Source organism: Artemia franciscana, unplaced genomic scaffold, assembly GCF_032884065.1.
Source record: "Artemia franciscana unplaced genomic scaffold, ASM3288406v1 PGA_scaffold_32, whole genome shotgun sequence".
NCBI lineage: Eukaryota > Metazoa > Arthropoda > Branchiopoda > Anostraca > Artemiidae > Artemia > Artemia franciscana.
Window position 1 is genome coordinate 2,159,742 of NW_027062665.1, and position 15,380 is coordinate 2,175,121.

General features: G+C 32.8%; 1 protein-coding gene across 2 annotated transcripts in view; it reads left to right on the forward strand.

Moving 5' to 3' along the window:
• The window catches only part of LOC136041678 (myosin-1B-like), a 99,683-nt gene that overhangs the window by 62,302 nt on the left and 22,001 nt on the right, over positions 1-15,380 (forward strand). For both annotated transcript variants that reach the window (XM_065726401.1, XM_065726402.1), the window contains exons 10-12: positions 7,080-7,252; positions 11,307-11,414; positions 14,590-14,748. In XM_065726401.1, the coding sequence (XP_065582473.1) occupies positions 7,080-7,252; positions 11,307-11,414; positions 14,590-14,748 (440 nt within the window). The remainder of the gene's footprint in view (positions 1-7,079; positions 7,253-11,306; positions 11,415-14,589; positions 14,749-15,380) is intronic.

The following is a 15,380-nucleotide window of genomic DNA, read 5'->3' on the forward strand; positions in this document are numbered from 1 at the left end:
TTTCCACGATTAGTTGTTTATAAATCAGAATTTTTACAGGACAATTCTCTTACTTAATGCTAAATCTTAGTCAAATTTTGAATCTATATTTTTGTGCTCAACGGACATATCGAGATTTAAACTTTGAATTAAATATCTAAAATCTCGAGATTAAAAAAAAAATTAATTTCAAGTCTTACCAAAGCTTGAAACCCTAAGAATTTAAATCACTAATCTACACCTTTCAAATACAAAAATAACAAACACATAATTATTTGTTTTTAAGGAGTATTTCGACTCATATACTTAGTTTGAAGCGCATACCTAAATGCATGTTTATTAGAGTTCATATTTTTCTAACGATTTTGGTCTTTATTCGAATATTTTAGGATGAATAGAAGAGGAAATAATAACAAAGAGCTCTAAACTGACAGGACTCTAGACTGACAGGACTAGCCATTATAAACGTTCACAGAAATATTGAAGTAGACATCGATCGTGCAATAAATAGATATGGCGGCAGTGGAAACACAGAAATAGGCTTTTTCTTACAAAATTGTAAATTCTGTAATTTAAGCGAAATTTATCGAACTTTAAAAAGTGGAAAGATACGCTACGTTGTTATGAAAAGTAAAATTTTGATTAGTAAATTTTGAGATTTCATCAAAGTTGATACCGTTTATTAAAACACTATGTTTTAAAAAGAATCAGTGATTAGTTAATGCTTTATTGCCTATACTTAAAACCCTCCTTTTAATGTCTTCAATTCATTTCTATCTCTTCGTTTCGTTTTTGCTGTTACATCCCTAAAAGAACTATAATGTTTAATATACCTTTTACGAATACACAAGTTGTATCTTTATCCTCATTTCCCACTCTTCATTACTATCATAGTTACGAAGCGATGCCACAAAGTTAGGCGATATGCTAAATGGTTTGACCTCTGCAAATTGTCACAAAGAGTGCATGACCCGAAAAGATGGTTCAAGACCTTTTTTTTTACGATAAAAAGCTTAACATATTCGCTCTAGCAGTCAGAAGTGTAAAGGCAAAAAATTATGCAGAAAATATTCAACATCATGTTTTTTTATAGATGGTGAACAGCTTTTTATTTTTTTTATGGTGGGGTGGTTTTTATAACTTACTTTTTGTGTATCAGTGTTTTTAACCATTTCAATTTCAACAGATTTATTAGAATTCAACCCTCACCAGATTTCAGATTAAATTTACGACCATTTCCTCTACCTACCTACGACACAAAATTATCGAGGTTCCCTTCAAATTACGGGTATTTGTTTTTTCACAAGTTTGTCGAAGCAACCTATTATGTGCCCCCTCCTAAAGAAAATCCTGAACCCCCCCCTGAACCCCCCTGTATTCATCCTAAGGACCCTGAGAGTTCCAAAGATACTGAAATTGTGAAATCGGATATTTTTGAATTAACTAATGGGGACTTAGACAACCATACCAGTAAAAATAGTAAAATACTAGTAAAAAAACTAGTAAAAATCGGGAATTCAGTCTTTAACAAAAAAAAAAAAAAAATGTATCTATGCTGTTCTTGGTAGTAGCAGGCGCCAGATAGAAAGAGAGATGAAACAATGGCGAAAAAGCAGCAAACAATAAGTATGTGGATCTGAATCTGTCTAGGGACAACAGTCTAATTTTAGGAAGGACATTTCAAGGATAAAGTGGCAAAATATAAGTATGACACTAAATATCTTAAATAGGTATAGTGTGATACCCCCTAACCCCCCCCCCCCCTGGTTACGGCCTTGGCTCTAATATTGAGACTCCTTTGCTTTTTTTAATATTTTTTTTTCTGTGAATGAAAAACCTCATTTCCATTCATTGGAATGGTGAGCTACGTTTCCAATGTCCTTTGTCCTAGACCTTTGGATATCTAGTTGTCGTTGGGGATTAACTGATTGATACTAGACCCCTTCTCGTTGTATGTGTGGATTATCTCATGGGTAATCTGCGACATGCCTTTTTTAGTTATATGTCTAAGGATAAGTGGTGTCGCATGATTTCCAACACAATCAGATCGATGTCAGCCATGGTCTAGGTTTTTATAGCTAAAACCATCGTTTTTTTGTGGTAGAATTTTATATTAGGGTATCTCATGACATCAAATTGATTATTTTGAAGATGTTAAGTGTTTTTTCCTTGCCCTTGGCTTGGAAACAAGATAATGATATAGGTTTTGCTATAGGTTTAACCTATATTGACATAGGCTTCTGGTGTTGCTAAATTTTCTAGAATTGTGACAACACCCAAATGCTATCGCGATTTTTTCCCTCTTCTGTTGTTCTAATCTGTCACAAGAGTTATATTGTTATTGTTAGTTTTAGTTGTAATTACCATTTCTATGCAAAAATTGCTGCATTACTATTCAAGGAAATTCGTTATTTCAATGTTGTTGTCTAATGGATTTATACTCGCGATGGGTTGTTTAAATGAAAACAGTAGTATTAATGAAAGTGATACCAACAGAAATCACAATTCAGCAAACAAAACAAGCATGTTTGTGCCTACAGAGGTCTATATAAAATCCAACGTGCATATTTATTTATGTTTCCAACGACACGCAGCGAAACTAATTAAGCTAGAAACATGCAATTTTCACAAATCCATTGCAGACTGAATGTCACTTAAAACATTAAAACAAATTTTTGCTATCAAACCTCAAAGTATAATAAACAATTGAAAACGTGGAAATAAAAATTATTATAATAGTTAATACAAATTCTATGAAAATCAAAAGAAATATAAGTTTTAATACACCATCACAAAGTTTTATGGAGAAGAAGCGTTTGCAGCTTTTGTGCATCTCTTGATTGAAAGGAGCTAAAATCATCCTAAAAGAGGTTCAAAAATAGATGCCAGAAACTGGAGTCTGATTTTAATGTTGCTTTAATTTCAAAATTTTGTCGATTGGTTATGCGAGAACGACTATAAAATTACCATAACTAACGTCTTGCAGGAACACACTTTGGACTCAATTCAATACTTTGAATTACGATTCAATTGTTCATGCACTTCACTCTATAGTTAAAAAAGAAATCACCAATTCAACAGCGCATATACAGGAAGAAACACACACCACAAAACCTAAAACAAAAATATAAACTATAAAAAACAATAAATAACAAATATTAAATAATAAATAATAGTATATATTAAATAATATATAAAATATAATAAATAATAAAAAAGACAGAAGGAAAAAGGAAGACTGTTTTCCTACTTTAGTAATTAAAATAGATAAGTACTTGATAGAGGCCTGAACCCTACTCGTCCATCCAATTACATAGGTGAGACATAGCCATACGCAATCAACCGCAAAGAAAAATCCATGGACAGGCGGTCGTGTCGTAAGTAAGTATAAGTCATCATATACCGAATATCTAAAACTATAAATCAAACAAATAATTCAGATGCGATGACCCTACACAATGGCTCACCAGGAGAATACACACTTGCTTATAGGGATTATAAAGCTAAAAGGTATGCCACAGTGAGGACAAGGAAATGTGCAGTTAAAAGATAAATGGTAGTGAGAATTAGAAGCAATTGCGGGAAAGTTTGCATCAGAATGGGTAAAAAAAAGGAGTGAAAAACAAAGAATTGTGCTGTTAGAAGACAAGCGATAGCAAAAATTGGAACGAGTCAAAAAAGAAAGTGAAGACAAAAAATATTACGTTAGAAGAACAACATCATCACAATCTTCGACGCCAACAAAAAGTGGTGCGAAACCCCGTACAATTCTACCAAGATGCCATAAACTACATTACTGTTGACTAAAAGTCATTGGAACCCTTGAACGTTCTATGTGTTCCCTGGGGAGCCCTCCATTTCCCGAGGAAAGAGTAGCTGCATACTTATTTTTCTTCTTGAAATTGGCAAATTGACATTTCTGGCCACAACAAAGATCTAAATAGGTCACAATATACTATTCTAAGTCACACATTAAGAAAGAATCCGTATCTTTTCCAGGGTGGCTCTACCGAACCTGTGGTGAATATCAACAAAAGGCTCAAATTTTTTACGGTTTTCAAAACAAGCGGCAATGAGAATCTATATATGGAAGCCTGCTGCGTACCGAGCGCTGGAGCCTGGTGGCGAAGCTGCCGGGCTCCCTGTACTATATATCTATATATATATATATATATATATATATATATATATAATATATATATATATATATATATATATATATATAATATATATATATAATATATATATATATATATATATATATATATATATATATGTATATATATATATATATATATATATATATATATATATATATATATATATATATATATATATATATATATATATATATATATATATATGTATATATATATATATATATATATATATATATATATATATATATATATATATATATATATATATATATATATATATATATATATATATATATATATATATGTATATATATATATATATATATATATATATATATATATATATATATATATATATATATATATATATATATATATATATCTGATTATGTAAACTTTGATCCTTTCTTTACTTTGATGCTTTGATATTGTTATGCTGAAAAATTATTTTGAAATAAGGAGTTTTTAAAAAACTCGAAATTTTTTGCAATAAAAAAAAAGAACGAAATTAATTAAAAATACTTTCCGAAAGTTTTTTCCCCAATTCTTCCGGAAAGAATTTGGGTTATGTGCTTCTAATGAATGGCAGTACAAACACTATAAACAAGAGTGTCTTCGAAGTGTCTTCACTATAAACAAGAGTAGAGTTACTGCCCGTTTTTCAAACGGTAAAACTATAAGGCCTACTCCGTATTTGACGCTTTCAAACAGTTCGTGGTAACGAACTCTACGTGTAAAACTGTAAAAACTGTTCGTGGTACAAACTGTAGTAAGGAGCGACCCGGCTCAATAGTAACCAAAACTCTAAAAACGGAATTTTGATACCAAAAGTTAAATCAAAAGAATTGCATTTTAATGCTGATTTTAAATATATAAGTTTAAAATCATTACGTATATTAGTTTAAATATTGAACGCAAAATCATTCGATCAAAACTATAGGAAAGCCATTTAGCCAAATAAATAAATATGCAAATTTCGCTTTAATTATTCATCTGCGGAGAGCCGAAATCAAAACATGGATTAACTAAAAAACGTTCAGAAATTAAATAAAAAAAACAAGTTTTTTTTTAACTGAAAGTAAGGAGCAACATTAAAACTTGAAACGAACAGAAATTACTTCGTATATGAAAGAGGCTACTTCCTCATTAACGCCCTGCTCTTTACGCTAAAGTTTTTACTGTTTTAAACAGTAGAGTTGAGAGAAAGAGTCAAACTTTAGTGCAAAGAGCAGGGCGTTCAAGAAGGAGCAGCCGCTTTCATATACGGGGTAATTTCTGTTCGTCTTAAGTTTTAATGTCGCTCCTTACTTTCAGTTAAAAAAACTTGTTTTTTTATTTAATACTAAAAGGAATTATATTACAAATATTTTTTTTTGTTCGTATTAGAACATTAAAAATAAACTTACAAATTATAGTAAAACTAATTTTGAACTGATAAGCTTTCAGCAATCAACATCATTGTATATCAAATATTAGTTTAATTTTATTAGTTCTTTCCAAGACTGTACAAGACAAATATAGCTTCACTACAAACAAGAGTTTGGATACTCTAACTTTCCCTAACTATAAAAGTATAAAGCCTACTACGTCGTTGGTGCTTCACTGAAAACGGATTATATTTTGATTTTTTTTTCCAGTTATTGTAGCATTGAAAATAAGAATAAAATTACTGTGAAATAAAATCTTGAACTGATGATCTTTCAACAGTTAATAGCATTATATATTAAACATTCAGTTTGATTTTATTTGTTATTTCATTCAGTTTGAATTTATTTACTGAATTTATATTAGTAACTACTGTTTGTTTGTTTGCTATGATTGTTTATTTAATTTCTGTTCCTTTTGGGTTTCGTTTATATTTTTGTTCGTTTTAAGCTTGATTTGCATATTCAACTTAAACTTTGCTCGTTTTGAGATTTAATATTCCTTTAAATTAATACCTGTTGTATGTTTTTTTTGCTATGATTTTTTATTTAATTTCTGTTTGTTTTGGGTCTCATTTATTCTTTAATAGTAATTTTTGGTTGTTTTGAGTTTGAGTTATTGTGGGCTTTCATTTATTCTGATTTAAGTTTAATATGGCCTTTACTTTTCTTTAGAAAGCTTCTGTTTTGGAGTTTTTTTTTTAAGTCTGTGAAAAACTATTTTGTGTAAAGGTTTAAAAACCTTTTTTTTCTACTCTGAGGAAATGGAATGAAATATGAAAAGTAAAATGAAACTGGAGTGAGAATTAAAGTGAAATGAGAAGTAAAAGTGACAATTTGAGAATTTTGACAATTTAACAATTTCTTAAAAATCGTACTTATACTGTAATGTAGTGAAGTAGTGAATATATGTAGTGAAGTAATGTTGTTGATGGTGAAGCTTTATTTGTCTTGAACAGTCTTGGAAAGAACTAATAAAATTAAACTAAATATTTGATATTGAACGATGTTAATTGCTGAAAGCTCATCAGCTCAAAATTTAATTTTACTGTAATTTTTAAGTTTACTAAATGAAACCTGAAAATTAAGATGAAAGTGGAATGAAAATTAAAGTGAAATGAGAAGTAAAAGTGACAATTTGACAATTTTGACAATTTGACAATTTCCCTTTGCTTGAGGCCAGAATAGTGTTGAAGGTATTTTAGGTCATGGATTTTTAGAATTAGGTATTGCAGGATTTAGGATACAATGATGGATTAAAAACGATGCTTGATCTTCGAAATTTGACAAGCAGATTCATCAGCACTGGAAAACGCATAGAGAAATAACAGAAAATAATAGATTTAAAAATGGAAATCAAGGAAAAAAAATTGAAGAATAAGCCGTTATTTTCAAATCATTATTAGATAATGATTAAGAATAGTATTTTAGACCACTATAGTATTTAGACTAGTACTGTCGCTACAGTTAAAAATTCGAATTAAGACACTCCTTCATCATCAAATTTTTTTTGTAGTTGGAAATACCTCTTTACCTGTACTGAAGCCTGGGATTGTCCAATCACAAGCAGCTAAGAGTCCAGTTTTGGGTATGTCATTCCGTCGATTTCTCACTAAGAAAGAAACACCGTCGAAGAGTAAACCTATGTCACTTCACGATCTAGCTCCCAAGCGGACTGTCCGAGCAGAGGTAAAACTATTTGTCAGACCCATTTTACGATCCCTCATCAAATGAAATGGTCTCCCAGTATAGGTAATCCCAGGAAATCCTCTCGAGATATTCAAGAGAAGGCCCAATAGGTACTTCCGGTACTAGTGCAGTGGCTGCCCTCAGACGGAAGTTAATTAGTTTCTGAAAACTACTTTACTTCTGCTGATTCTTTAATTCTAAAATATTTACTTACACTATCCCTAAGAGGGTTTCACTTACTTGATGCTGACTTTCGTTGCTAGACGTCGGTAACGTTTATCGCCGACGGCATTAAGTGAGGGTACTGCCTGGACTAGTGTTATATCATCATTTGTGATGGAGCTGTGAAGTATTTAATTAAAAAAGAGTGTTTACTTCTCAATGACAATTTTTATATTTCTTTTTCAATGCTTCGTCTTGTGGTTTCTAAAATAAAAAGGTACTTTTGCTTGCACTGTATTAGTTTCGTCCTTTTCCCCAAATAAATATAAGATTGTAAGTTTTGTACTGAATTTTCGTTCCAAAGATTACAAACTAAGTGTTTTACGAGTATTTTGTTTTCAATGACAATTTCCATAATAAATTTGAGATAGAACCCCACCGTCAACTAGCAGGCGTTAGCCTTTCACTAATGCAGGATTAAGTAAGGTATCGATACCCACTTCGACTCCTATAGTTTAAGCATAAAAAATTGCTATATAAAGTATGAATTACTCTTGATATTTTGAAGAAGTGACTCCAACTACTTTAATTTTTAAAGTTAAAGTAGAGTTTTTATTTGTAAAAATTATTTGTTTGTTATTTTTTTTTAAATATTAAATAATTAAAATGAATAAATAATGAATAAATATGAATAAATAAAATGAATAAATAATTAAAATGAAATAAATAATAAAAATTAAATAAGTAAAAATTATTTCATTTGTGACCCAAAAGCTGGTTTGTTCGTTTTATTGCTTAAAACCTCATACAAAGGAGCCAATCAGGTTTTGTGTTTTCTTTACTAGCTAAAAATTTTACGGTAGAAACGGGTAAATACAACAACGGCTAAAAAAGGGTTTATTTATCCCCTCCTCCATTTTAACATACCCTTAAGGAATGGTATAATGGGCTTACTATAATAATAATAATTTATTTTTAAATAAATTTAAAATAAAAAAATCAAAGCAGAGTATCAATAAAAGAAACAAAACAAACACTACACAAAACAGAAAGAAGAAAGGGGTAAAATTAACCTTGACTTGATGCCCACTTAATTGAACAATCTGTCTTCGGTTTTTCTACAATTGGTCATGACTTGACTTTTCCCACAAATATTCCATTTTCAATTCTAAAATAAACGTACACAGTATGAAGTATTAAAGAATTAATTTTTTAAGAGTTAAAAAATTAAATAATTCCTGGAAGGGATCTCCCTCTACCAAATTCCGTAACCAAATGACATAAATGTAAAATCGTATACGAAATCGTATACAAAGGAGCCAATCAGGTTTTGTGTTATCTTTACTAGCTAAAAATTTGACGGTAGAAATGGGTAAAGGGGTTTATTTATCCCCTCCTCCCTTTTGACGTACGCTTAAGGAATGATATTATGGGCTTACTATGTCCTAACAGTAAACAAATAGAGTTAAAGCACACTTTTTAAAAATGATGTAAATGATGTGTAATATCTCTTTTTTCCGTGGCTGAGCCTTTTTTTCTGTGGTGTTGGCTGATGATTTCATAACGTTAAACCAATGAAATTAAAGCACACCCTTTAACAAGGAAAAGAGTGACCGTAATCTCACTTTTTTTTAACAGTAGTACAACCTTTGTCTCTGTGGTGGAGAATTAAAGTTGGAGGAATAAAACGTTGTAACAGGAAAAATTTCACCATTTTTTTTTCTTTTTTCTTTTTTTTACAACAAACAACAAAGAGAGATAAACTCCTCTCAAACGAGACTGCGACCAGTAAAGAGAAAAGACTAAAATAACGCGGATATTTCGCCTGTATCTCAACTAGGTGTCCTCAGCATTGAGTCCCCAGATTTTGCTGAGGACAACTAGTTGAGATACAGACGAAATATCCGCGTTATTTAGTCTTTTCTCTCTACTATTCACAGTCTCATTTGAGATTTATTTTTGTGGAGTTTTATCTCTCTTTGTCGTTTGTTGTCATGTCTGGCCAGTTCGGCTTAAGAGCTTTCATTTTTTTTTTACGAAATTTACTGATATTTTGTCGATTGGTATCGATATGTAAGTAAACATTCGCGTCATTATGAGAGGGTAAATCGTTGTTTTTATGCCTAAAGGTCGCGCCTGACATTTTCAAGCCTCTAAAATAATAGCCAAAAACTTTTTCCTGAGCTAGACTCAATGGGAGGATGAGTAGGTTAATCAGCAGCAGATTTTCCCAACCGTTCGGAGATGTTCAGTCACTCTTCGGTCTACATTTCCATCCTTTTCTACATCCTTTGTCCATTTCTTCGATCTACACTTTTATCCTTTCGATCCACATTCTTGCGCTGATTGTCCCCTAGAACAGCCTAGTAACGGTTTTTTTTTGGCAATTATATCTGACGGCTGAAAATTCAGATATGACCTTTAGGCGTAACAATATCGATGTGACATTCACGGTTAGCTTTACAGATTTGAAAAGTTACTGAACACGGAGTTTGTGCGTTTTTTCGATTCTGACTTTGACTTTTGGTGAATTATTGAGATGATTGGAGGTATTTTTATTATTAAATTATTTATATACAGTATTTAAAATCCTTCGTCCGAAAGGCGAGATCCGATTCCTAGTGTGGCCAATTATTTGGTTTGGAAGGGGTTCAGGGGCGTGACTCTGTAAGCTCAGCCAGAGTCGATCCAGCTCTAAATGGGTACATGGAGAAATCGAGGAAAGGTAAGAAGAAAGGGTGTGCGAAAGCGTAGGGTGGCTGGCCCCCATTCCCTCATTGTACTTCTTTGCTGAATGGCCTTGAGACATAGATCAGCACCGCCAGTTTGGACTTTAAAAGTCTAGTGCCGTATCCTTTACCGTCTTTTTATTTTTAAATAAACCAAGAAAAAACAAGAGGTATTTAAGAAATTCTTTTTAAACATTTATATAATAATCCCTCAATCACTACGTTGTTTCACCACGATCGTTGTTTCAAGAAAAAAAAAAAAAAAATTCAAAACAGCCCTTAGGAATAAAAAAAAAAAAATCACTCAGAACTCTGACTTTGGCTAGAATATTCTGAATATTCACTCTGAATATTCACTCTGAATATTCACCTCTGAATATTCTCTGAAAATTTGGTTTAGCTTCAAACACTAAATAAGTTCTTATTGTTTCCGTTATTATTCTGTTTCGATTGGTCTCCATCGGTGTTTATTCAATTATTATACTTGATTGTTATTATTCGAATTATTGTTTGATTGTTATTTTTATTCGAATTTTAATCGAAAATTCTACTTTATTCGATTATACTATCGACTACTTTTTCGATCGCTATTAAAATATTATACTTTTTTGATTATTTGATTAGTCTCCTTTGGTTTTATAAATAGTCTCCTATTATCTCAGTATTTACCTGGGCTTGAAATGTCCTCAATTATAACCCTTGCCTCAATTCCAAAGTTTTAATTTCAAATGAAAATTGGTTTGCAATAAGGAAATGAAATCAATTTGAGCAAATTTTTTTTTTAGTGAAATGAATGTTGATTTGAAATTTGGTATGTTAAAGAAAAGAAAGAAAATGCTTGCCCCTAGATTAGTTTTATCCCTTTCCCCAAGTTTGTAAGTTTGTAATAATAAAGTTTGTAATAATAAATATTGTATAAGGTTGTAATTTTTGTAATGAAGTTTCGTTCCAAAAAATATAAACTAAATGTTTTACTATATATTGTTTTTCTTTCTCTGTCTCTGTCTATCTGTTTCTCTCTCTCTTCCCCTCTCTCTCCTCCTTTCCTCCATCCCTCTTCCCTCTTCCCCCCTCTCTCTCTCTTTCTCTTTCTTTCTATCTCTCTCTTTTTCTTTCCCTCTTTAAGTTAAAGCAATTACACTCACGTTGTTTTTTTTTTTCAGAGGATGAAACCAAAAATTTATTTTGAAAGTGACGATTCTGATGTTGACATGCCCGAGAACAGTGGTGATAGCACAAAAACTCTTGTTGCGTCAAAGGCCCAAAACAAGGTACTTCTTTCTGCTACATATTTATGTTCACTAGTATTATCTGAATGGAAAGAGTGGGACTTTAAAACTAAAGTTTACTCTTTAAATTGTTTGAAAAGGTGGGGGTTTTGATTTGGCTGAAATTTATATCCTGACTGTATGGGCAAGAAATTGTTTTGGAGGTAATTTTCTGTTTTTTTTTTCCAGATACGTAGTTAGCATTTTGGTTTCCTGAAGCCTATTAACCCACAGAAAAAATAACCTTTTCAGGATTCCCTTTTGTCAAAATTGTAAGCCTTATTTACTGCACAGTCTCTGGTGTCGATGGGTATGTTTACGACACAGATGTCGGTTAGAATCCTGAAACCTATGGATATATTGAATCCCAAGACCATTCAGGCTTCAGGGTTTCGGTATTGCAATGATGTCCCAAGTAGATGGTGCCACCAATAATTGCCCTGTTTTTCTCCTTTTCCCTCTACACAGAAGTGGTGTTTTGACTGCCTGAAACGAAGAAGCGTAGTCAGAACAACAGTTTTAGGCATTTCGTTTAGCCAGGAATCGTAAATTTTACTCATCGCCCGAGATATATTTAATGCATACCAGAGAATGAGATGTTTACTGGAAACCTGAAACCTACCGACATACAGACGCTCAAAACTGTCAGTATTTCAGGTTCCAGGTATTGTTAGAATAATACTCAGATTTTGTATAAGTTCTGGTCAACTAAAGCTGCTTTATCTTAAAGGAATTAAAACAATGATCAAGGTTCCTTTCCCTGGAAAAAGGAGCTTCAGATCGCCCAGGGGTTGATATCTGCTGAAAGAATTTTGTGCTTGCGTATCTGGGTTGCGGAGGTTCTACTAAAATTATTTGATAATGATTAACAATCAGCAATAATGGACACCTCATTCTGAAAATAAAACCATACCTGTCACCAAAATTGATCCTTACCACCTGACATTGGTGCTGCCATCAGAGATATCACTCGATATCGATTCATAGTCATATGATCTCCAACTACTCTTTGAGTTTTTAGTCGAAAATTGAGATTCAAAATTATTTCTAGTCAAAAGATAATTACCTTGGGCTCGCTTGTTAGAGCCTCTGTCAACTATAAAAGAAAAGAAAAAGAATTGCAATTTTGAAATAGACAATGCCGTCCATCTAATGTTTAATTAGATGTTCTCCCCTCCACTCATCCCAAACTAATCAATGAGTTATCAATTAATATAAGTGTACTAGAGGTACTAGTAGATGCAGAACAGATAGATATTCGATACCCTCGTAGCATCTACATTACCCAACGTAGCATACCCAAAGTAGATACCCTATGTGAACCAATTGCGGGAAACAACTGAACCCACACTAAAATAACTGACAGTTGACGATAATTTATTTATAACTGTTGATAAAAATACCCACAAGAGTACGGGGGAAATTGTAGCCCCGTGGTAACAGGTTGAGAATGTTCAACAGTAACGTTCACTCTACCCTCGTGTATAGCTGTGAATACTGGAAACTGAACCAACAGCAAGAAAAGAGGATTCTCGCTTTCGAGAATAACTGTCTTCGCAGGATACTAAATATTAACTGGAGGGACCACATAACTAACCAGACAGTTCGTGCTATCACGCATCAGCCCCTGGTAACTAATGTCGTATGCCAACGAAAATGGCGCTACTTGGGACACGGTTATCCGTATGGCAGAAGATAGACTCCCCAGAACGGTACTCGATTAGAAACCAGAGAGAACCTGAAGAGGAGGAAAGCCAAAAAATACACTTTGTCGTAAATACCAGTGGGACCTGAAGTTTGTCAATTCGACAGTCAAACCCGCTTGGGAAGACGTTGGGCAGCAGCACATATGAGGGATGATTGGCGGCTCTTTCTGGATGTCCTGGGTGCCTCTGGCGGCACAGGAGGAACTAACGTCTAAGGTAAGGAAACAGGTACAGAAGCTTACTCACAGCTAAAACCTAGTGCAAATTAGTTGTAAAATTTGTATTTTTCACAAGTTTTTTGGATGCTCATTTTTATTTCTGATTAATTGTTTTCATTGTCTCCTTATTGCCTTTTATTATTGAAGGGTAAGTGTATACCTAGAATTTCACATTTCATGGGAGACAAGGGCGTTCTATTACCTGCTTGGTGAGACCCTACCAAGAAATTAAGACATTGCCAAATAAAGTTATAACTGAGGACAAAAATACCAACAAGACAGTGTTGGTCAAATGGTGTTCCGCCGGTAACAGGTGCATTGCTCTAATGCTTAAAGTACCAAGGACATTTGAACAATATTTTCCCCTAGACCCTTTGTAGGTCAACTAATGCTTATAAACCTGGATTTTCTAAGATTTCTCTTTTGGATGTTTTAAAATTATGAGTTTGTTAGGGCAGAAGAACATTCTCGTCGGTGTTGCTAGGTTAAACTGTGAAAATAAATAACCAATATTAGGTGCTTCAATTTGACTGAATTTTACTCCGTAAAAATTGAAACATTAACAATTTGTTGATTTCCAGAGACAACAGCACCTTCATAGGAAATCTATATCTTTTTGAGTTTGGCGCTGTGTGTTTTTGGCCGATTCGTTTTTACTGATTCGTTACCCACTTTCCTTTTTTAAAATTTTGCGCCCGTTCCTACCAAAATCTGCACAACAGAATATCGAGGTCTGTTTCATTAAAAACTGTACTCTCCCATTTTTCCTAATTTTGTAAGGTATATATGGTTGTGTATATTTCCACTTAACCACTTCGAGCAACCCCATTTCATTTTCTCTGACCTTGATACTTTAAGGATGGGCTTTAGAGGACCACTTCTGGTAGTAATGTGTTCTCTGCAGCAAATGATCGCTATTTGCTATATTTTTTTTACGTACCTGCAAGTTTTGTGATGTAAATTGTATAAATTGAGCAGTGACAAGTAAACTCCTCTAGTTCTCATAAGGATTATTTTACACTTTGAAGTGATTAGATTTCATTTTCTCTGTCCATGATACTTTAAAACAATTCTGTGTCCAGAGGGGAGTGGCTAATTCTCCCCCCCCCCAAAAAAAAAAACAAAACAAAAAAGCAAAAAAAAAAAAAAAAACAAAACAAAACAACATGGATTCACCCTCGCTGTAAATTATGGAGCCTTTTAGTTTTAATTGTAGAGCACCGCAGAAAAATACAGATGGTGTCTATGTTCTAGGTGAAAGATGACAATGGAATTGAGAAAGATTCAAAATTTGGAAGGACTCCGAAAACCGCTCATCCTCCTCTCCGCTCAGTGAATGTCTTCGCGTCTGATTCTTCCAAGAAGGAAAAAAATCTCAAAGATGTGAAGAAGGCCCAAAATTCTTTGTTCAAGGTATTATTTTTTTTTCTCAGATTAGTTTTCTATTACCTCGATAGAAACAAAAAGTGTTATTTGAAAAAGACTTCGTTTTTAGCAAACACCAATTTTGCTTTATTTCATTTAATCTACAACAAACTATTTCTGTTGTAAGGCCATTTTTAGGGGACTCGTTTGTTCTGCCCGTGTTCACCCCAAGAAGCTTCATCTTCCTCTATATAAATTAGAAAGGCTTGATTTACGTTAAGGTACCAGATCCCTTATGTTGTAAGTAAATTGAATCTGGCTGAAATGATTCCTAAAAATTGCTCATCAATGAAGAAGTGTATTTAGAATTATTCCTTGTCGGGATGCTGGGACTTATGAATGATAGATTTAGTTCTAATTTTGATTTAATTTGTACTCACACTGGGGTGGCTTCTGCTCTTTTCTCTCTTCTTCTTTTTTTCTTACTGCTTGTTTTCTTTTTTCTTTTATTTTTATCTGAAGATACTTGTGTTTCTCTCTTTTATTTAAACCACAGGGAAAGGTTTTTCGATCAGGTACCAATATCCCCTAGGTTGCAAATAAACTGAATTTGGCTTATACAACTCCGAAAAATCGTTTGTCTATGAAATAACGTGTCTTGAAGATTATTCCTGGTCAGG